This window comes from Hemitrygon akajei, unplaced genomic scaffold, assembly GCF_048418815.1.
Source record: "Hemitrygon akajei unplaced genomic scaffold, sHemAka1.3 Scf000050, whole genome shotgun sequence".
In the NCBI taxonomy this organism is placed as follows: Eukaryota; Metazoa; Chordata; class Chondrichthyes; order Myliobatiformes; family Dasyatidae; genus Hemitrygon; species Hemitrygon akajei.
The window spans coordinates 2,268,690-2,290,445 of record NW_027331936.1 but is presented as its reverse complement, the minus strand read 5'-3'; the positions used below and the strand labels follow the sequence as shown (position 1 = coordinate 2,290,445).

General features: G+C 45.8%; 2 protein-coding genes across 2 annotated transcripts in view; one reads left to right on the top strand and one right to left on the bottom strand.

Annotated features, from left to right (window-relative positions):
* The window catches only part of LOC140721129 (NACHT, LRR and PYD domains-containing protein 3-like), a 752,838-nt gene that overhangs the window by 393,597 nt on the left and 337,485 nt on the right, over positions 1-21,756 (top strand). The window lies entirely within an intron of this gene.
* The window catches only part of LOC140721090 (uncharacterized), a 183,558-nt gene continuing 182,280 nt past the window's right edge, over positions 20,479-21,756 (bottom strand). Inside the window, exon 5 of the mRNA XM_073035955.1 lies at positions 20,479-20,557. Coding sequence (XP_072892056.1) covers positions 20,479-20,557 — 79 coding nt within the window. The remainder of the gene's footprint in view (positions 20,558-21,756) is intronic.

Genomic DNA, 21,756 nt, shown 5'->3' with positions numbered 1-21,756 from the left:
ACTCTTTTCAGCGGACTTCTGCCTTTGCTATAACAGGGCGACCAAGACAGTTCACAGAACTCCAAGCGCGGTATCTCCAAGGAGAGGGGTAGTGTAATTGAAGTGCGCATCTACGCTTCTTTCCGAAAGTCTGAGTTACTATTCGATTGCAGGGTCAGATTCTGAAAACAAGACCTTGCACCGCTGCCACCTTCCCTCTGTTTTATTTTACTGATCCGGGGACAAACCATTGCTCTCGGTTGTTACCCGGTCTTAAAAGTGCTCGGCACTTGTAATGGTTTTTTTTAAAATCTGTAATATTCAAGTCAAACGATGACAAAACATAACACACAACACACGGAAACACTGTCGGGCAGTCACAATTGACAGGAAGTATGCAAATGTAAAATGTTCTGACGGGACGGCGTTGGTAGTTTCTTAACAGTGAGCGACTGAGTTCCATTCTGTCTTTATTGTGACCATTTTTGACAGTGTTTTAACATGAAACAATGTGAATACAAGTACGCTGAACTTACAATTTTCAATGTAAATGTGGTACGTTTAGTGTTTAGCACATTTATGGATTATATTCATTAATACAGTTAATTTCAGAGAATTTCATAATTATATTACCAAAGATTTCGAAAGATTTTTAGCATAATTTCAAAATGATGTTAACATGGTGTAAAAGAAATTCCAGCTGCTTGTCCACAAATGCCATGTTCGCGGGGGAGTCTCAATTATGGTGAGGCTCCGCACCCGCGTATCTTAGAGGGAACGGTGCTGACACCAAGGAACGCAGATAAGAATTTGGTGACGGGAAAAAAATGGGAATTGTCGAAGAGTAGAAAATAGAACGGCCATTAATTGAACAGTGTCTGGAGGAATAGAGGTGGAATAGATGAGTTTACTTTCAGAAAGAGGGAAGAGAATTTTTTTTTAGTAGAAATTGGTAAAGCAGTTCCAGTGACAAGCATGCATGAACCAGGTTAAAACAACAACAAGGCAGGAGGTTGAGAGGAACGGAACAACATTTTTAGGATTTTTAATGAACACCGATTAAAATCACATCAGCAGTAACTGAGGGCGGCGTGAGGTCTGTGCTTCCGTATAAACAATCAAAAAGTACTTACCCGGGATGCCGACAGTTACAATGACTGTGTAACAAATAGCACTCTCTAGAAACATTGTTAATCCAAGGCTGTTCCGTTTGGAATGTTCCCAATTTCTAAATTTCATAAAAGTTGTAAATAGCCAGTAAATGAACTCAAACAGTTATAACAACGCCCAGAAAGCAAATTTCCTTTCGCGCCTACTGAGTAAAACTCGTCACGGATCACACGTTGTTGAGAGTCCACCGCGTCTTGATGTTTCCGTCCTCAATGTAGCTGAAGCTCAGAATGACGTACTTTTATAGAGCAATCGGTCACCATTAATGAAAACAACTTGTACAGTGACTGGTGCTAATTACCGCTAGTTAGCAAAAATATCTCTGCTCTGACGAACCGTAATGCCAGTGGGGAAATAACACGCCTGATTTCATTGAACTGAACGCAACACCTGTCATGGAGCCTCAAGAGACGGCCGATGCTGGGATGGCAACACCAGATGCGATGTTGTCAAACTACTCCGTGTAATGACAGGACATTATCTGCGCATCGCTGGTGACGACAGGAGTCTGTAATCCTGTGGGTGAGTCCACCTCATCAGCGCTGATTCCACTCTCACATTGCGAGTGGAGTCTCTGTCTTGTCACTTCCCCGTGATGACGCACCTTTCATGTGATTCACTGTCACTTTGCTTGCGGGGATTTATTTTTTACTGGACATTAACATGAATGATTTCTGGCGCAAACCCTCACTGCTTGCACTGTTACCGGAGTCAGTCGCAAACACAGATGTTGGCGAGTATGCGGCGCGAAATGCAAATCAATGATCCCAGCATTACAGACATTGTCCGCTGCTGTACCAGACAGAGAAAAACAGAAAATATTGTGTCAACATCGGTTTTTATGCAAATAAGTACCAGTAACGATATTACAGAGGCACCAGATGATTTTCGAAGTTAGATTTCAGAAAGAAATTAATTCAGGGAAAAAGTACATATTAAGGTGCTAAACAGAGATGAACTGTGCAGTGGAACATCAATACGCGTGCACAGCGAAGTATCAGGATATAGAAAGAGAGCTGTTCCTGAAACACGCTGTTCTCGTGTTTAGACAGAGAAATATGGAGAAGCAGGGGACAGGGGTTCTTTGACATTTCATGAAACATAATTTACAACAGGCCAATAGCGTCACTTCCGCTTCAGCACATCAGGAACAGAGTGACGGTCCAAGGAGAGACGCATTGGAAAGAACGCAGCATTATGAACAGCATCAGTAACTGAGCTTTCGGGCGTGCAGTGGCTTCAGATTAGAGCGGCGCAAATATCTGAGTGCCGGGGAATGCGGATTGATGGTAAATCAGGGAGGATTCTGGCAGTAATTGTCGAACCCCTTTCTATGTGCATGAGAATAAAATTCTGCGTCAATTCAGCCACCGGACGTTAGGAACATCCGGGGAGACGCTTTCGAAAGAAAGCAACATTCTGAAACCAGCATCAGTAACTGAGATTTTGGCCGTACAGTGGTTTGGAATTCCAGCTGTTTCTATATCTGAGTGCCGGGGAAAGGGGATTAATGGTATATCAGGGAGCCTTCGGGCACTAACTGTCGAACCCCTTTGTATGTGCATGAGAATGAAATGGTTAATTGTGTGCAGCGCTCTCCTCCTCGAGGACAGGTATACTATGGATTCTATGAAAGCGAAGATAAGGTGCCTCCACCCAGAAGGTCATCTGTCCATATTCCTCAGCTGACACAGTCCACATGACAAGTTCCTCCAGCATCGTGCAGGTTCCTCATTGATTCTTTTACAGGAGTTTCTCAGCTTGTTCAAGGCCAAGTCAGGAGCCGCCGAATTCAAAAGTTAATTCCAAGTAGCTTTGTGGAATAAAATGTTGTTTTGCCCATTCATTGCTTAATTCACTGGCTAGAGTTGCACAAAAATGCGGTAATTATTTCTGGCTACAGCAGACTATGAGAGAAATGGTTAGTGTCCCATACTGATGCCACGCCAGACCCAGACTGATGGAAGTACCCTTACCCCGCTGGGGAACATCCCGCAGTTGCATTCGGTAACCGAGTCACAAAGCACAAAATCATGGAGAAGTCCGGCACTGAAACGGGCTCCTCTGCTCATCCGGCAGTGCGGAACTGATCCTCTCCCTAGTCCCGTGGACATTGCACCTGGACCATGCCGTCCATAACCCTCCCATTCGTATCGGATCCAATTTCCTCTTCAATGTTGAAATCGGTCCCGCATCCGCCATTTCCGTTGGAAGCCCGTTCCACACTCTCGCTGCCTCAAGAAGATGTCTCGCCGCATATTGCCCGGATATATTTCACCTTTCACCCGTAGCTCACTACTCTCGTCAAACCTCAGTGAAATACGCCTGCTTATGTTTACGCTATCCATACACTTCATAAACTGGAACTTCTCTTCCAAAACGTTCCCTCTTCCTCCAACGCTTGAGGGAACCCGAACCTATTCCTAACCTACTTAATCTTTAGCTCTAACTCCGGCCCTCCAGTCCCGGCATCATCCTTCTAACTTCTCTATGCACATTGATGTCGTCCATGCAAGTACGTGTCTAGAACAGACATTCAATACTCGATATAGGACATTGCCAACGCCTCATACAACTTCAACATAGCATCACAGCTCCTCTACACATTACTTTGATGTTTGAAATCAAATGTGTCAGTAGTTCTCCTTACGACCCGATCTGCCTGTGAAACCACTTTCAGGGAATTATGAATCGGTCTTCCCAGGTCTCTCTGTTATACCACACTACTCAATGCCCTACTTTTTACTGCTTAAGACCTACCACGGTTTGTCTCTCCATCCTCCCCCCCCCCCCCAAACTGATACACCACACATTTACCTGTATTCAAGACCATTAGCTGCTCTTGCTGTTTACTGCTCATCCAATATTTGTGTCATTTTCAAATCTGCAGATTCAGTTTATCATCTCATGAGTCAGATCACTGATACATATGACAGACAACAATGGACCCAGTGCAACACCTGCGGTACACCAGTAACTACAGGACCAGTTAGAGAGGCCACCGTCTCCCACCACTCTCTGGATTCTGCGTCGAAGACAGGGGTTCCCATTGTTTTTATTGCATGGAGTTCTTTCACCATCGTGCCGGTCGCTCATAGATTCAGTCACCGGAGTTTCTGAGCTTTCTCAAGGCCAGGTCAAGAGTCGCCAAATTCAGAGGTTAAATCCAAGTTGTTTTTTGGAATATAATATGTTGTTTTGCCAAATCATTGCTTAAGACTGACTAGAATTGCACAAAAGTGCGGTAATTATTTCTACCTACACAGACTATGAGAGAAATGGTCAGTGGTCCCATATTGATGCCTCGCCACACCCACCCTGACGGGAGTACCCTTACCCCGCTGGGGAACATCCCGCAGTGGCATTTGGTCACAGAGTCATCGAGCAGTACGGCACTGAAACAGGCTCTTCTGCTCATCCTCCAGCGCCGAACTGATCCTCTCCCTAGTCCCGTGGACATTGCACCTGGACCATGCCGTCCATAACCCTCCCATTCGTGTCGGATCCAATTTCCTCTTCAATGTTGAAATCGGTCCTGCATCCGCCATTTCCGTTGGAAGCCCGTTCCACACTCTCGCTGCCTCAAGAAGATGTCCCGCCGCATATTGCCCGGATATATTTCACCTTTCACCCGTAGCTCACTACTCTAGTCTAACTTCAGTGGAAAATGCCTGCTTGTATTTACGCTATCTATACCCTTCATAAATTGGAACTTCTCTTGCAAAACGTTCCCTCTTCCTCCAACGCTTGGGTGAATGCGAACCTCTTCCTAACCTACTCAAACCTTCCCTCCAACTCCCCTCCTCATGTCCCGGCATCATCCTTCTACTTCTTCTATGTACTCCGTCAAAATTATTGATATCGTTCATGCAGGTTGGTGACCAGAACACATACAATACTCGATATTATGCATTACCAACGACTTATACAGCTTCAGCATAGCATCACAGCCCCTGTACTCGTCGCTCCGATGTCTGAAGGCTGATGTGCCTATAGTTCTCTTTACAACCCTATCTGCCAGCGACGCCACCTTCAAGGGATTATGGGTCAGTCTTCCCAGGTCCCCCGTTATACTGCAGTACTCAATGCCCCCCCCCCACCTTTTACACTGTAAGTCCTATCAAGGTTTGTCCTCCCAAAGTGCTACACCACACACTGACCTGTATTCAAGACTATTAGCCACTCTCGCTGTCTACCACTCATCCAATTTTGCGATCATTCGCAAATCTGCAGTGTGAATTTATCAGACTGTCGGTCAGATTGTTGATCTATATAACACACAACAATGGACCCAGAGCAGCACCTGCGGTACACCAGTAACTACAGGCCTCCAGTTAGAGAGGCCACTACCTAGTACCACACTCTGGATTCTGTCTCTAGGACAGGGTTTCCAATATTTTTATTGCACGGAGCCCTACGATTAACCGAGGGGTCATTGGATACAAGAAAGGGAACCCCTGTTGTAAGCCAATGTTGCATCAAATTTACTACCGCTTCCACAGTGCCAAAAGACGGAACACTCCGGACCAACCTCTCAGGCCGGAATTGACAAAGGCTTTTTCTAAAATCTAGGCGGACATACACCACCGCCATTCCTTCATCAGCTTTCCTGGTCAGCTCCGCGAAAAACCTTGTAAGATTGGTGAGGAATGACTTCACACGCAGAGACCTATTCAGACCCGGTCTAACCAAATATTTACATCTTTGATCTCGTTGAATATTTGCTAATAATGTACCCACTTCTGACGCCGCGTTCAAGGACTTAGTCCCAGAAACTTTCTTAAGTAACAGAATTCATTTGCAACCATCCAGTTCTCAGACACCCGACCAGTGACAGACCTCGGCAGACGCAAATGCGGTGGAACAAACACGCCGGCAGATTGTGAGAATGAAAGCATGTTGAAATTTGATTTTGAGTTTTACAATAATGAACCGTAAGACGAGGGAAAGCGCACCAATCATCATAGAGAGATCAGATGTAGAATGAGTGAGCAGCTTTAAGTTCCTGGGTGCCAAGATATTTGAGGATCAAACCTGGTCCCAGCATATTGATGTAGTCATTAAAAAGGCAAGACAGCGGCTGTACTTTATTAGGAGTTTGCAGCGATTTGGCATGACAGGCTGCATCACTGTCTGGTGTGGAGGGGCTTCTGCACAGGACCGTAAGAAGCTGCAGGAGGTTGTAAATCTAGTCAGCTCCATCTTGTGTACTAGCCTACAAAGTATCCAGGACATCTTTAGGGAGCGGTGTCTCAGAAAGGCAGCGTCCATTATTAAAGACCTCCAGCACCCAGGACAAGCCCTTTTCTCACTGTTACCTTCAGGGAGGAGATAGAGAAGCCTGAAGGCACACACTCAGCGATTCAGGAACAGCTTCTTCCCCTCTGCCATCCGATTCCTAAATGGACTTTGAAAGCTTTGGACACTACCTCACCTTTTAATATACAACATTTCTGTTCTTTTTTAACAAATTTTTGATGATCCTTTCACTTGTTTATTATTATGTTTTAATTTATTTATTATTATCTCTGCTAGATAATGTATTGCATTGAACTGCTGCTGTTAAGTTAACAGATTTCACGTCACATGCCGGTGATACTAAACCTGATTCTGATTCTGGTTTGCTAAGCTGGGCTTGGACTGCGCTATAAATCTCCGCACTGAGTGCAGTATTGATCCGGTTGCATGGCGGCCCGGTATGGGAACACCGATGTCGCATAACGGCAACACCTGCACAAGGTAATGGATGCGTCCCATCCCATCACAGGAAAAGCCCCACACATCCGACAGGTGAAAACACAGGAAACTAGCGACACATCTACAACGTGTGACGTCACAATGAAGCAGATGGCGTAAGCAGGAGCGCCCACCTTCCAGGTGATTCTCTTCTACCCCGGCTTCCATCGGAAAGAGACACAAGACCAGGTTTAGGAACAGTTCTTCACTCCGACCATCAGGCACCTGAAACAACGCGGATTACTGATGTGATGTATTCATCTATCAAGTTATCTATTTTTCTGTCTGTCTAATTTTCTATTTACCTATATCTATCTATCTATCTATCTATGTATCTATCTATCTATCTATCTATCTATCTATCTATCTATCTATCTATCTATCTATCTATCTATCTATCTATCTATCTATCTATCTATCTATCTATCTATCTATCTATTTATTCAGTCATTCACTCATTAATTTACTTACTTACTTACGGTTTTGCAATTATTATTGACTCCCTCCGTTGGCCAGTGTGAACCATGGATGATGCAACCGAGATGTCTCCCTGATACACAAGCCAATATGCAAAGCCATTGCAACAGGACATGCAGAGCACGTAGTTGCCCCGTAGCTGTTGCGCCGGACTTTTCCTCGTAGTTTGCCACCGAAGCTTTCCCCAGGACTGGGTTTTGTCGTAGGTTTGAGAACAGCATTTTCCATCTACGTGATGTGTGCCAACCCCGGCTGACAAGCCCCATCCGTCCGAAGCCATGGTGAGCCGCCTCTGCTCTTCATCCTATCAATAGAAATGGTTCCGCCGGGCTTAGTAGTTAAACCTCATGTGATGGTCAGGAGCTGGACTGGTTTAGACGGTGTAGACAACTCAGAGGTTGCTTGGGAAACACACCATTGAGAGAATTTTTATGTACTGGTAGTTAATCAGCATTACCAACCCCGTCTATCTCAAGCATAATGAACTCTTTCATTCTGATTTTTATTTAGTTTTTTTTTTCAGCTCAAGCTGGTCCAACTTGCTGTATGTGCAGAGCCGAGGACACTTATTCTGGAGTTGTTTAGTATTGTGGCTTTCTGGAGATTTACATGTCTACTGCTGTGTAAGTCTAACTGTTTAATACTAATGCATGGTGTCATTGGGATGAGACCAGTGATGAATATTACTATTGGACAACGTATACTAGGCAATGTCTGTTCGGGAGGGTCTAAGATAATCTGGCGGAGGATTGGAACCGGATTGATCGTGTAGATGATGGACTGGTCGGTTTACAGAGCCAGTGGGTAGAGAGACTTATCAACAAAGGCTGATCATGGGGCAAAATTGCAGACAACTGGATGTTGCAATGCAGAAGGTGGACAAAATCGAAAAGGGTGAATGCAGGACTAAAGGTGTTATACTTGAAAGCGCACAGTATATGGAATAAGGGAGATGAACTTGTAGCAGAGTTACAGATCGGCATGTAAGGAGTTGTGGGCATCACTGAACAATGGCTGAGAGAAATTTTTAACTGGAAGCTTAACGTCCCAGGATTCATATTGTATTTGGAGGACAGGCAGATAGACGGATGGGTTGGTGTGGCTGTTGGTAAAAACAAAATGAAATCAAATCATTAAAAAAATAGGTGACATAATGTTGAATCATTGTGGGTAGAGCTAACAAACTGCGAAAATAAAGAAAAGACCCTGATGGGAGTTATATTCAGACGTCCAAACCAGAGTAAAGATGTGGTTTGCAAATTACAACGGGAGATAGAAAATACATGCCAAGCGGGCAATGTTCCGATCATCTTGAGCGATTTCAATATACAGGTAGATTGGGAAAATGAGGTTGGTGCCAGATCCAAACAGGGGGAACTTCTGGAATGCCTCCGAGATGGATTTTCGACCAGCTCTGGTTGAGCCTACTGCGGGATCAGCTGTTGTCGATTCGGTGTTGTGCAATGAACGGAAGTACTGTGCAATGAACGGAAGTACTGTGGTACACCTGTAACTGCAGACCTCCAGTTAGAGAGGCCACTACCTACTACCACCCTCTGGTAAATCCAACCACATGATAGAATTCACCCTGCAGTTTTGTCTTATGCTATTATACCCTGATCAGTTTCAATAGCATTTCAATCTTCTCCTTTAAGTCAGCACATTGCCGGTGTTTTTCATTTTGATTTACGAAAGTTGTGTGTGTCTGAAATGGCTATAAGTTGTTGTTGGATCAGGTTCTCTCTGTAGTAACGTACGCTGCCTTTTAGGAGTTAGCATTTTAAAGCAAGAACTTGGTGAATGACGCTTGCCACCTGATTTCACCTGTATCAGTAATCAAACTGGGTTAATCTGCTGCAGGATCCTCTGCTGCGTTTGATTGTTTCTGCTTTCGCGTGACATTGTCGGCTTGAACTTGTTGTTCTTTTCTTCTGTATTTTATATTGGTTCAGAGTTCACCACCTTGTGTTGCACCGTTCCTGGGAAGGACTCCAACTCTGAGCCAAACCTTCGACGTTTCCTTGTCGACATCGACTCTGTTCAAATCGTGGGGATGTCTTCCACAGAGGGTCATGTTCTTCCATTGGTTAACTCTTTCTTCCGAAGTGATAATTCGTTCATTTTTTTTCTAAATTGTACTTTTTTTTAAGTTTATTGATCTGGTATCCATATCAGAATTCCACATGCTCACTAAATCCTGTCTTCCTTGATGAAAAGTTATCTTTCGAAGTTTCATCTGACTAGTGTGTAAACTTATTACGTCTGTTATTCCTCTTCCGCCTCTGCCCGAGGTAAGTGCGCTCAAGTGTATGTAGTGTTTTCTAAAATTTGCATTTCAGTTGTTATTTTTCTTTATCTATTTTTCCAGATCGGTTTTGGAAAAAATATATATAATGTATTTGCAGCAAATCTGTTTGTTGCCTTTGTTATATGTTCACTATTGAGCTCTTTCTGGCACATTTTTTTTAAGCCCTGAAGTGATTTATTTCCATTCATCACACTATGATCCAATTCGTTTGCATTTTGATATCCCAGGTGTTTATCTGTTTCATTTCCATCCATCGGGAGTATCGGACCTTGCTGCTCTACTCGCTCTATTGCACCTTTCACTGTCTTTAATGTTCTGTGGTTGTCCAGTCCAAATGAGACGTTTCTCTAGTGTGGGGCAGAATTGAATGATTTTTGGTAGTCAACATAACAACATGAAAGCTTTCAGATATTCATTCGGGCTTCATTTAGAATTACAGAATCTATTATCAGTTATCTTTACATATTTTGACACCCTCACGGCATACTTTCTGCTCTTCTGAAATTATATTGTGATTATCTCAGTGAGTGTCGAATAGCTGTGGGATGCATGATGCTACAATTTTATATCCTGTTTGTAAACAGGTAAATTATTATCAATGGTATTATTGCTGCTGCATGTTTTTTTTTTCTTTTGCTCTCAGCTCCGGCTGCTAAACCCTGAGGCACGAGCAAACCTCACACACCTACTTCTCAATTCGTGTGAACTTTCCAGCCACTCTATTCGTGTAAACTATCATGGCGTTCTGGAGACTGACATCAGTATTGCTGTGTCGGCCTCATTGTTTAATGCTACTGTGTGCTGACTTTTGGATGATGCAGATGGAGCTTTCACAATTGAGACAATGCGTTACAGGTATTACCCATCAGCAATAACGATCAGTTAGTTACAGAAGGAGTTTGTATTTATTGACAAGTACCTTTACTGTCTGAGCTAAATCAGCACGTGAATGTGCACAGCCGACTAAGTTTCCATGAACCTGGGTAAACTGTCAAATAAGCGAAACAATGATTGCCGGTGAAGAGTGGGGTTCCACAGGGCCCCATGTTGGAACTGATTCTTCTTACGTTTCATGTCAATGATTTCAGTGATGGAATTCATCGCCTTTACTTACAATGTTTGCAGGCGATTTGAAGACAGGTGGATGGGCAGGGAGCTTTGTGTAAGTAGAGAGGCGACAGAAGCACCGACATAGATTAGGAGAATTGGGTAAAGAAATGGCAGATGGAGGGTAGTACCGTCAGAATTATATAAGCGAAGTCAGAATTAGATCCTGGTTTTCACTGTTGAAAAATTATGATTGACACAACCAAGATAATCCGGACGTGGATTATCCCGTGCGAAGTTCGGGCTATGGGACAAATTTGTGAAAGATAGGTGGAGGCGTTGGTAGTGCTGAGGAAGCAATGTGATTGCAGCAGGACAGAGGCAAATTTGAAGAATGAGCAAACATGTGGCAGATGGAATACAATATTGGGAAATATACCATGGTGCTTTTTGGCAAAAGGAACAATAGTGAACTATTATCTGATTGGGGAGAAGGTTCTAACAACAGAAGTACAGAAGGAAATATGAGTCCTCGGGCAAGACTCCCAGAAGGGTAATTTACAGGACGAGCCTCTGTAAAGAAGGCAAATGTAATGCTGGCATTTATTTAGAGTAAAGTAGAAGATATAAGCAAGGAGATAATGCCGGCAGTTTATAAGACCCTATTAGGCCATACTTAAAGCATTTAGGATCCATATCTCGGAAAAAGTGTGCTGTCGTTGGAGAGAGTCCAGAGGATGTTCAAGATGATGATTCCGGGAATGAAGGGGTTAAGTTATGAGGAGCGTTTGCCATCCTTGGGCCTGTACTCCTGCACTGACCTAAGTTTATTGAATGCGGGTGGTGGGGCGGCACATCTCACTGAAACCCACTCAACTCGCCTGTCTTTTACTATTTATATATATGAACAGCTCTTGATATTATTGGCTCACTTACCTTAATTATTCATCTTGTCTCTCCTGTGTGTGTTTTTTTTTTGGTTATGTAAAAGCTTTCCAATGTTCTAGGTTCCCACTGTTTTCTTGCTATTTTACGTGACCCCGCTTTTGTTTTTATCAAAAAACAGGAGCAAATCTGTGGATGCTGGAAATGCGAGCAACACAGACACAAAATGCTGGAGGAACCTCGGAGGCCAGGCAGCATAAATGGGAAATAGTAAACAGTCGTAACCCTAGGTGATTTCTAAAGTAAGGACATGTTCAACACAGCTTTGTGGGCTGAAGGGCCTGTATTGTGCTGTTGACTTTCTTCGTTTCGATGAGAGAGAAGGGCAGTGAGGAGGTATGGATGAGTGAGAGAGGTGCTGTGACTGGTCGGAAAAATTAGACTAACTGTATATTCATCCACAGTGCAAAGGTTGTTAGACGTGGCTAATCACAAATCACTGAGCAAATCCAGGGTGAGATTTCAGTTTTTGGTCTCTGTATTCCACACCAGGAGTTTCACCAGCGTCGGGTGTAAGCGGCTGTCTGGCCTTGCACATTCCACATTCCAGTGAGTGGTCGCTCTGCGAAAATGAAATCCAACCGGTTCAGCATTTCACTCTCATTCCGATGTGACAGCATTCACATTAGTATTCTGATTAACCATTTCTGCTGCAGGGAAGGTCAGCGAATCTGAAAACTGATATAAAGAACAGTACCAATGGTCTCGAAACTGCAACGTTACCAATTACCAGCTTGCTGTGAGTTTCCAGAATTTTCCTACTTTTTCCTTCAGACTCACATTAGCTACAGTTGTCTCTAAAAAATTATTTCATGATTCCTTAAAAAAACGAGGTTCTGACATTCACCAGACCATATGACTTGGAGCAGAATTCAGCCTATTGATTCAGCTCCGCCATCCCATCATGGCTGACCCCTGATCCCACTCAACCCCATACATCTGCCTTCTCACCATATCCTTTGATGCCCTGACCGATCAGGAGAATATCAACCTCTGCCTTAAATATACCCACAGACTTCACCTCCGCTACAGTCTGTGGCAGAGCATTCCACAGATTCACTACTCTCTGTCTAAAGAAAAAAATCCTTTTTTCATTTTTTCTAAACAGTTACCCCTCAATTTTGAGGCTGCACCCTCTAGGTTTGGATACACCCACCATCTTCTCCACATCTACCCTCACCGGTCCTTTCAACATTCCGTAGGTTTCAATGAGATTCCCCAGCATTCTTCTAATTCCAGTCAGTACAGGCCCAAAGCTGCCACATGCTCCTCATATGTGAACCCCTTCATTGCTGGAATCATCCTCATGAACCTCCTGTGGTCACTCAACAATGACAACACATGCTTTCTGAGATATTGGGCCCAAAACTGTTGACAATACTGAAAGTATGGCCCGATTAGTGTCTCATAAAGACTCAGAATTTTCTCCTTGTTGTTATATTCTATTCCCTTTGAAATAAAGGACAGCATTGCATTTGCCTTCTTCACCACAAACTCAACCTGTAAATTAACCTGCAGGGAGTCTTACCCGAGTACTCATGATCTTTTCTACACCTGTGATGTTTGAATCTTCTCCCCATCTAGATGACGGTCCGCACTATTGTTCGTTTTACCAAAATGTGTTATCATACAATTCCCAACACTGTATTCCCTTTGACACTTTTGCCCATTCTTCCAATTTGTCTGAGTCATTGCTTCATCCGCACTACCTATTGCTCCACCTGTCTTCGTATCATCCACAAACTTTGCCACAAAGCCATCCATTCCATTATCTAAATCACTGACAAATAATGTGAAGAACTGTGGTCCTAATACAGACCACTGAGGAACACCACCAGTCACCGGCAGCCAACGAGAAAAGGCCTCTTTTATTCCCACTGACAGCCTTCTGCCTGTCAGCCATTCCACTATTCCAGTAATGCCATAGGATTTTAGCTTGTTAAGCAGCCTCATGTGTGGCACCTTACCAAATGTCTTCTGAGAATGTAAGCAAATTACATCCACTGTCTCCCCTTTGTCCACCCTGCTTGTTACTTCCTCAAAGAACTCTAGTAGATTTATCGGGCAAGATTTCTCTTCACAAAAACCATGATGACTTTGACTTATTTTATCATTAGTCTGCAAGTACCCCGAAACCTCATTCTTAATAATAGACCCCAACTCCTTCCCAACCAATAACATTAGGATAACTGGCCTATAATTTCCTTTCTTTTACAGTCCTCGCTTCTTAAAGAGCGGAGTGACATTTGCAATCTTTCAGTCCAACAGATTTGCAGGTGAAGTGTTGCCTCTCTCTTGGAAGGACTGGCAGGTGTACTATTCTGGCCACCTACAGAGATAAGTGCCAGGAGGCAGATTAGTGGAGAAGGGTCCCTGCAGAAAGCAGAGTGTGTGTGGGGGGGCTGGGAGTGATGGAGGAGTTAAAGATGTGTTTAGTGGTAGGATCCCTTTGGAGATGACCGAAGTTGTGGAGAATGTTGTGTTGATACAGAACCTGGCTGGGTGGTAGTTTATGACAAGAGGAACACTATCACTGTTAAGGCAGAAGGAAATGGAGGAGATTCGGGTGAGAGCAGCATCAGTGGTAGAGGACGGGAAATGACATTCTTTGAAGAAGAACATCCCTGATGTCCTGAAGTGAAAATCCTCACCCTGGGAACAAATCTCAACACCCCCCTCTCAGCACCTCCTTCCCCACGCACACCCCGTCTCTCAGCACCCCTCTCCCCAAGCACACCCCCTCTCTCCTAGCACCCCTCTCTCTCCACACACCCCCCTCCCTCCACCCTCTCTCAACACCCCCCTCAGCACCCCTCTACCCGCGCACACGCCCCTCCCTGCGCATCCCCTCTCTCCGCACTCCCCTCTCTCAGCACACCCCCCCTCTCAACACCACCCTCCCTACATCCATCTCCCTCTGCTACGCACCATCTCCCTGCAAATGTTGCTCTACTATTTCCCCCTGCCGTCCCACTCCCTACTCTTCCCCTCCCTCACCAGGAGGGGCGGATAGAAAGTGGGGAAAGAGAAGAGGGGTGCGAATGGGACAGACGGGCGGTACCTGGACAGGAAAGAGAAAACGAGGGGTAAAGGCGCGAGAGAGCGGGGAAGGGTGTGGGGAAAGAAGGAAGGGGAGAGTAGGGAAATGGGAAGGAGAGTCCAGCGGGGAGGAGAGAGCATGGGATGAGGAGAGAGCGGGAGGGGGAGGAGAGAACGGGGGGTACGTGGGGAAGAGAAAGCGGGGAGAGGAGAGGGTGGGAGGAAAAGTAGACGGGGGGTGTTGGGAGGAGAGCACAGCGGGGATGGGGCGGGTGGGAGGACAGCGAGTGTTTTTGTAATGAGCGACAGACACTATATAACCAAATGATCTCGGGTGTAGCGGCTCAGCATGAAATCTCCGTGCACGGTGAGCACACCGTTCACCCGGGAACGCGCTGACTGAAATCCGTCCGGTTTCAACATCACAGTAAGTGTTGTCTCAGATTCTCCAGAATCAGTGAACGTTTACAACGGCGTTTGGCTTCTGTCGGGATCGGGAGGGAATTCAGTGGGAGAAGGGAACTCTGAAATCTTCAAATTAACGAATTAATTATTGACCAAATGGATTAAAAGAAACGATTGCCTTCAATTACAAACATTCTCCAGTTGTTTTCGACGCTGCAGAAAAGCCTTTCGCACCGACAATGATATGCGAAATGTCGCCACGGGGCAGGGAAATAGTTTCTCTCCCTCTTCTCCCTCTCACCCCTGTCACTCACTCACTGACATACACACGAAAAACTATTCGGAATACAGAGCTACTGTAAGATTTTGCCGTTCGGAACGTCGCAGTGAACAATGCCAGATATATTTATTTAATTAAATTGTGTATATAATATTGTATATATAATATAATATGTATAAGCTCTCGAAGTCTGATCGCAATTCTAACAAGTCGACATTCAGATTGCAGACACTGGTGAACTGGTGTTTTTTTTGGCCTGTAACAGAAATATTTAAATACAGTTAAATTAGCTTTGTTCACAGTTGAAGGTGAGCGCGGAAAGTCGAACTGGTTTGTTTGGTTTCAGCAGAGAAGCCGCTCCCTGCTCTGAGGGATGTCTGTGTGTTGGAATTCGCCCTGTGGACACAGAGAGTCGCGCTGTGAGTTTTCACAGATCAGCAACACCCCCCTTCCCCTCCTCCCCGGTAGCTACTAAATGACCCTCGCCTGACTCTGCTGTAAAGTTAGAATCTACCCACACGGAGAATTAAGGTGAGAATAATTCAGCTTCTGATATTGATTTCTGATCTTTATTTCCAATCGACACGGAACGTGTCGGAACCTGTGTTTTGGATTAGTGATCAAGAAGTTACTCGCAAACAAGAGAAAATTTACAGATGCCGGAGCAACACACACAAATTGTTGGAGAAACTCAGCAGGCCAGACAGCATCTAGGAAAAGAGTGAACAGACGACGTTTTGGGCCGAAATCCTTCGATAGGACTTGTCAGAAACGAGCCACGCTCCCGAATAATGGCTTCAAGACAAATTCAAGGAAACAAAGTTTATTAACAGTTCTGCAGAGCTGGGCCCCTTCAGAGAAGGGAACCCTGAACCTTACAGGGCAGCAGGTTTTATCCTTCTTCCTTACCACCCCTCCTCCCTGACTCGGGAGGTACATAGTCTTATCCCATTCCATATTTGGAGTTGTTTTTTTACACGTTTCTGTAAAACAATAGTCCATATCTCAGGACTTCAATGATTCCACAAACAGTTAATTTTGTCAAGGCTTCTGCATTCATAATTAGATCACACTTGTTTACAGACTTTAACCCAGACATAATTAAATCACATTTGTCCCTAAACATAATTAAATCACAGTTGTCCTTTGACTTTAACCCGGACCGGTCAGAAACGCACATCTTAATTTTGAATCTTACAATAAATACCACCCTTTTTCTTTTTAAGATGTGCGTTTCAGCTAGCATTTCTCTCACTCCCAGGGGGCCCACTTTCTTCTTTAATAGCATAAGTTTTAGCTCGTTTGTCCCATGATGGGGTATCGCTACTGCCTGGAGCTGGAATATACTGCGCCTGATCAGTGTTTGTATACAAGGAATCAAACACGGTAAAAGTAAGAGAATCATTAGACCCCCGCCTGCTACTAGGAGAGCGGTGCACCACCAACTACCTCCCAGTAGCCCGTCTAGCCAACTCATGTTCCCCAGGATCTCCAGATTTGTACTGGCACGTGGGCCAGTTTCCGAATTTTGTCGGATATTTTTAACACGGCCTTTCCACTGTCGTCTATCTTAAGGCAACAGTTTGTAAGATTGAACTTCCCACATACCCCGCCTTCAGCGGCCAATAGATAATCCACAGCCAGCCTGTTCTGGTATATTGCTGTTCGCATCTGGCTCTGCTGTTTTGCCAACAGCTCCAATGCCAGTGCCGTTTGATTGGTTATCACTTCTACCACCGCCTGCAGTCTAATAATTCGGTTTAACATGTAGACAGGAGTGCGATACCCCCACGACCCATCCTGGGCCCAGGTCGCTGGCCCATAGTATTCAATGATGCGAGCCGGTGGCCACTCATCACCCCACTCACCCACCTTTATCTCCCGTGTTTCTCTCCTTAATGAATCAAACAGCTTAATTCCCAGCTTCCGGTCACCCTCCTGATGCAGGAGGAAGAACTCCGGTCTTTCCTGGGACAGCTGAGACTTCTCATGGTCCCCCCCGTCCCATGTATCCTTTATTATAGACTTGGTAATAAGGTTTACTATTCTCCCAACATGTTTCTCTCTTGCTTAAATCATAGCATTGATCATTCACATGCGAGTGGGACACAAATGATCCTGGGAACACCCTCTGCCCCACTCGTACCACGGTTCTGCACTTGTCACATTTCCCTTCAATTTCCCCGACATATAGAATCAAATATATTACAGTCAATAATGTTACAGTCCACATAGAGTTCATTTTTGCTGCCTTTTCAGCCTCACCACCAACGGTTCTTCACCGGGAACACAGGTCCACTCAGTGTGGCTTTCGGGCTTCACCGGTCCTTTTACCCTGGATACGTGTGTCCACCCTTTTTCTTTTGTCCGTACAGCCGCCTCTGTTGTTAGCAGGACCTGGAAAGGGCCTTCCCACTGTGGCTGTAACTTCTCCGGCTTCCAGGTCCTTACCAGAACCCAATCTCCAGGCACGATCTGATGTAAAGCAAAGTCGAGCGGCGGAGTCTGGGCCAAGAGACCCTTTTTCCGTAGTTCTGCAAAGGAACGGGACAGTGCCAGTAAATAGTCCCTTACAAAGATATCACCCCCTTGTAGCGTGGGGTACCCTTCCACCTTATTCCAATACGGGAGTCCGAACAACATCTCATATGGGGATATTCCTATGTCCTTGCGGAGCGCTGTTCGTATTCTTAAAAGGGCAATAGGGAGACACTTAGTCCATGGTAGTTTGGTTTCTAACATCAACTTGGTCAGTTGTGCCTTTAGGGTGCTGTTCATTCGTTCTACTCTTCCCGAACTCTGGGGATGCCACGGGGTATGGTACTTCCATTCGATATCAAGTGCATCGCAAATTAACTGGTGCGTATCTCCTTCTTGGTACGTGGTAGTGACATTCCCGTTATTCCAGCTATCCTTTCTGGGGTAATGCATCGCTGTCCTTTACTGACCCAGTGTCCCAGATACCTTACTTCCTTTTCTACAAATTGTAACTTTTTCTTTGAGACCTGTAGCCCCTGCTTCCCCAGGAAGTTCAGTAGTCTGATGGTGTCTTCCTGCACCCCTTCCTGTGTTGACCCGGATAGTAATAGATCGTCCACATACTGTAGCAGTTGGCTCTCTGGAGCACATTGGAATTCTGCTAGTACTTGCTCCAAGACCTGCCCAAATAGGTTAGGTGATTCGGTGAACCCCTGTGGCAGGACCGTCCACCGGAGTTGTCTTTTCCGCCCCGTCGTAGGATTTTCCCATTCGAACGCAAACATGTCACGACTGCTCTCTTCTAGCGGGCAACTCCAGAAGGCGTCTTTTAGATCTATTACACTGAACCATTCATGGTCAGGGGAGATCTTACTCATCAGTGTGTAAGGGTTGGGCACTACCGGGTATCGGGTTTGGACAACTGCATTTAGACCCCGCAGGTCTTGTACCATCCGATAAGTCCCATCTGGCTTTCGCACCGGGAGTATTGGGGTATTATACGGTGACATACATTCCTCCAGTAGTCCGTCAGCGATCAGTCCTTCAATCACCGGCTGCAGCCCTTTTCTTCCTTCCATTGAAATAGGGTACTGCTTTCTCCGTACTGGCGAACTGTTAGGTAATAGTGAGATTTGCAAGGGGGGACGTTCAAACCCCCCCGGTTCCCTTCCTGGTACCATACCTCCGGGCTTATTTTCCTATCGTCTTCTTCCCTGAGGGCAAACAGCTGTACCATTATCTTCCCGTTCCTGGGCACAGTCCCGATGCCTAGCCTGACTTGCAGATCCCAACCGAGCAGGTTGAATCTCGCAGAGGGTAACAAAAGTAGGTCCTGTCCCGTTACCCTATCCTCATGTTCAATTTTCACGTTTTCTATAACAGGTACTTGTATTATTTTGCCTCAAATACCGGATACTCCCATTACCTTTGTTCCGGTTCGGGCGCCGGGAGGTATCTGGATTACACTAGATCTTTCGGCACCCGAATCTACCACAAAGGTTGTATCTGACCCTTGGGGACCTACTTTTAAATTTACCAGGGGTTCCTGCCGATAATTCATCCCCAAGGGGTGGAACCCCCGACTTCCCTAGTCTTCATCTTCCATCATAGCGTACGAACGCACTTCCCGTCGGTATCTGGGGCACTCGCGCCTGAAGTGTCCTTCTTCGTTGCAGTGAAAACATCTTAAAGCCTTCCTTAGCCCTCCTCCTTGCTCCTGGCTACTACCTCGATCCAACCATGGTCCCCGTCTCTCTCTCTACTATCTGCGGTTACTTGTCGCACTGTCTGGACCATTATCCTTGCCGTCTTCTGCTTCTCTTCATCCCTTCTTACAAACACTTTCTGTGCCTCCCTAAGTAGTTCACTTAAGGGTTTAGTATTCCAATCTTCTAGTTTTTCCAGTTTTTTTTTCTGGCCATGCTTTCGATACAAATTCAACACGAATCAGCTGTTGGCCAACCTCCGTCTCAGGGTCTTCGATTTGCGGAGCGGTAGGGGGCACATATGGGGCGGCAGGTGGTCGAGCACCTCCCATGTATTCTTTTTCTGTCCCCCTTCATTTATCGTTTTCAATTTATAACTATTTGTCGTTGGTAACCAGCATAGGGCATAATCACTTTCTTCGGGTTTAACGTTAGGTTTTGAATTCACGTACAGATTAAAGGCTTGTTGTACCCAATCCTCGCTAGACCCGAACTTAGGCCATCACACAGCCGACCCTTGGATCGGCTGGCGGGACCAGAATTCACAGTACTGTATCATCTTTCGCTTTGACTTCCCTTTCCGCCTCCCGTAATCCCAATTTTCTAGTATCCCTCCCAACGGACTATCAGGGGGTACCCCGGCATATTTTTCATCATTGGCGCCTGGATTTCCTTTACCCTTTTCTCTCTTAGACCCCTTATTCCCCATCTCGAGGACTTGCCCGGTTCCAATTCACCCGCAGGCACCCCGTAATTCCACGATTCTCGTGCACTACGTCTCTGCAGGAATTTAATTTGAATGTGACCCACCTAGCTCGGTCACTCCTGTCCAATTCCGGAACCTGTATTACCGCGATCGCCCAGGAATCCACACGCAGGCTACCCCGTGGTTCCACAATTCTCATGCACTACGTCTCTGCAGGATTCACCCGCAGGGTAACCCCGTAGTTCCACAATTCTTGTGCACTACGTCTCTGCAGGATCCACCTGCAGGGTAACCCCGTAGTTCCACAATTCTCGGGTACCACGTCACTGCAGGATCTCTTACCTTGGTCCTGTGCACAGAAATTACTCGATCGCTCACTGTCTCAGCTGCCTCGACAACCCCTCTTTGTTTCCTTGAGTCCGCCGGATATCACTCGCTCAAGCCGCGCAGGGCGACGAGCAAGGAATCAGGGACTGCCGAACTCGGCAGGGTGCACCTTCTCCGATGTCCTTCCTTGCCCCCCTCACGGCCGGAGTGTGGATCCCGGACGAGCGCCCCAAGTTGTCAGAAACGAGCCACGCTCCCGAATAATGGCTTCAAGACAAATTCAAGGAAACAAAGTTTATTAACAGTTCTGCAGAGCTGGGCCCCTTCAGAGAAGGGAACCCTGAACCTTACAGGGCAGCAGGTTTTATCCTTCTTCCTTACCACCCCTCCTCCCTGACTCGGGAGGTACATAGTCTTATCCCATTCCATATTTGGAGTTGTTTTTTTACACGTTTCTGTAAAACAATTGTCCATATCTCAGGACTTCAATGATTCCACAAACAGTTAATTTTGGCAAGGCTTCTGCATTCATAATTAGATCACACTTGTTTACAGACTTTAACCCAGACATAATTAAATCACAGTTATCCCTAAACATAATTAAATCATACTTGTCCCTAGACTTTAACCCGGACCTGTCAGAAACGCACATCTTAATTTTGAATCTTACAATAACATCATTATATCGGCCAGACTGCCGAATGCACCGTCCTCAGCAAAGGGAGCAAAAGGATTCTCTCCCGGGATCATTCCCCCTACCCCGGGACACCGGTGTCCCAGACTGAGCCCTGACCCCCGGGCTCTTCCTGTCTGGGTAATTCTTCGGGGTGTCACGTGGGAGTCTCGAACACGCACATCCAGCGGAAGCTGCCCCGCCGGACAAAAGGCGGAAACACGTCACTGCGGGACCGCTCCGAGCGACGCACACAGCGCGGGTCCGAGCCGGTTCCGTTAAAACCGTTGGGAATCAGCCCCGGCCCGCGGCCGTTAAAGGTAAGGGCGGGAGTTAAAGGGGAGGGCGGGGAGTCGGCCAAATGTCCCCATCCCGCGGGCGGGGATGTTCACACATTCAGATGTTCACAGATACACTCTCAGTCCGGGTCTGAGTTCCCGCAGAGATATCAGTTCCTTCCTCCCGGTCTCACTGAACCGA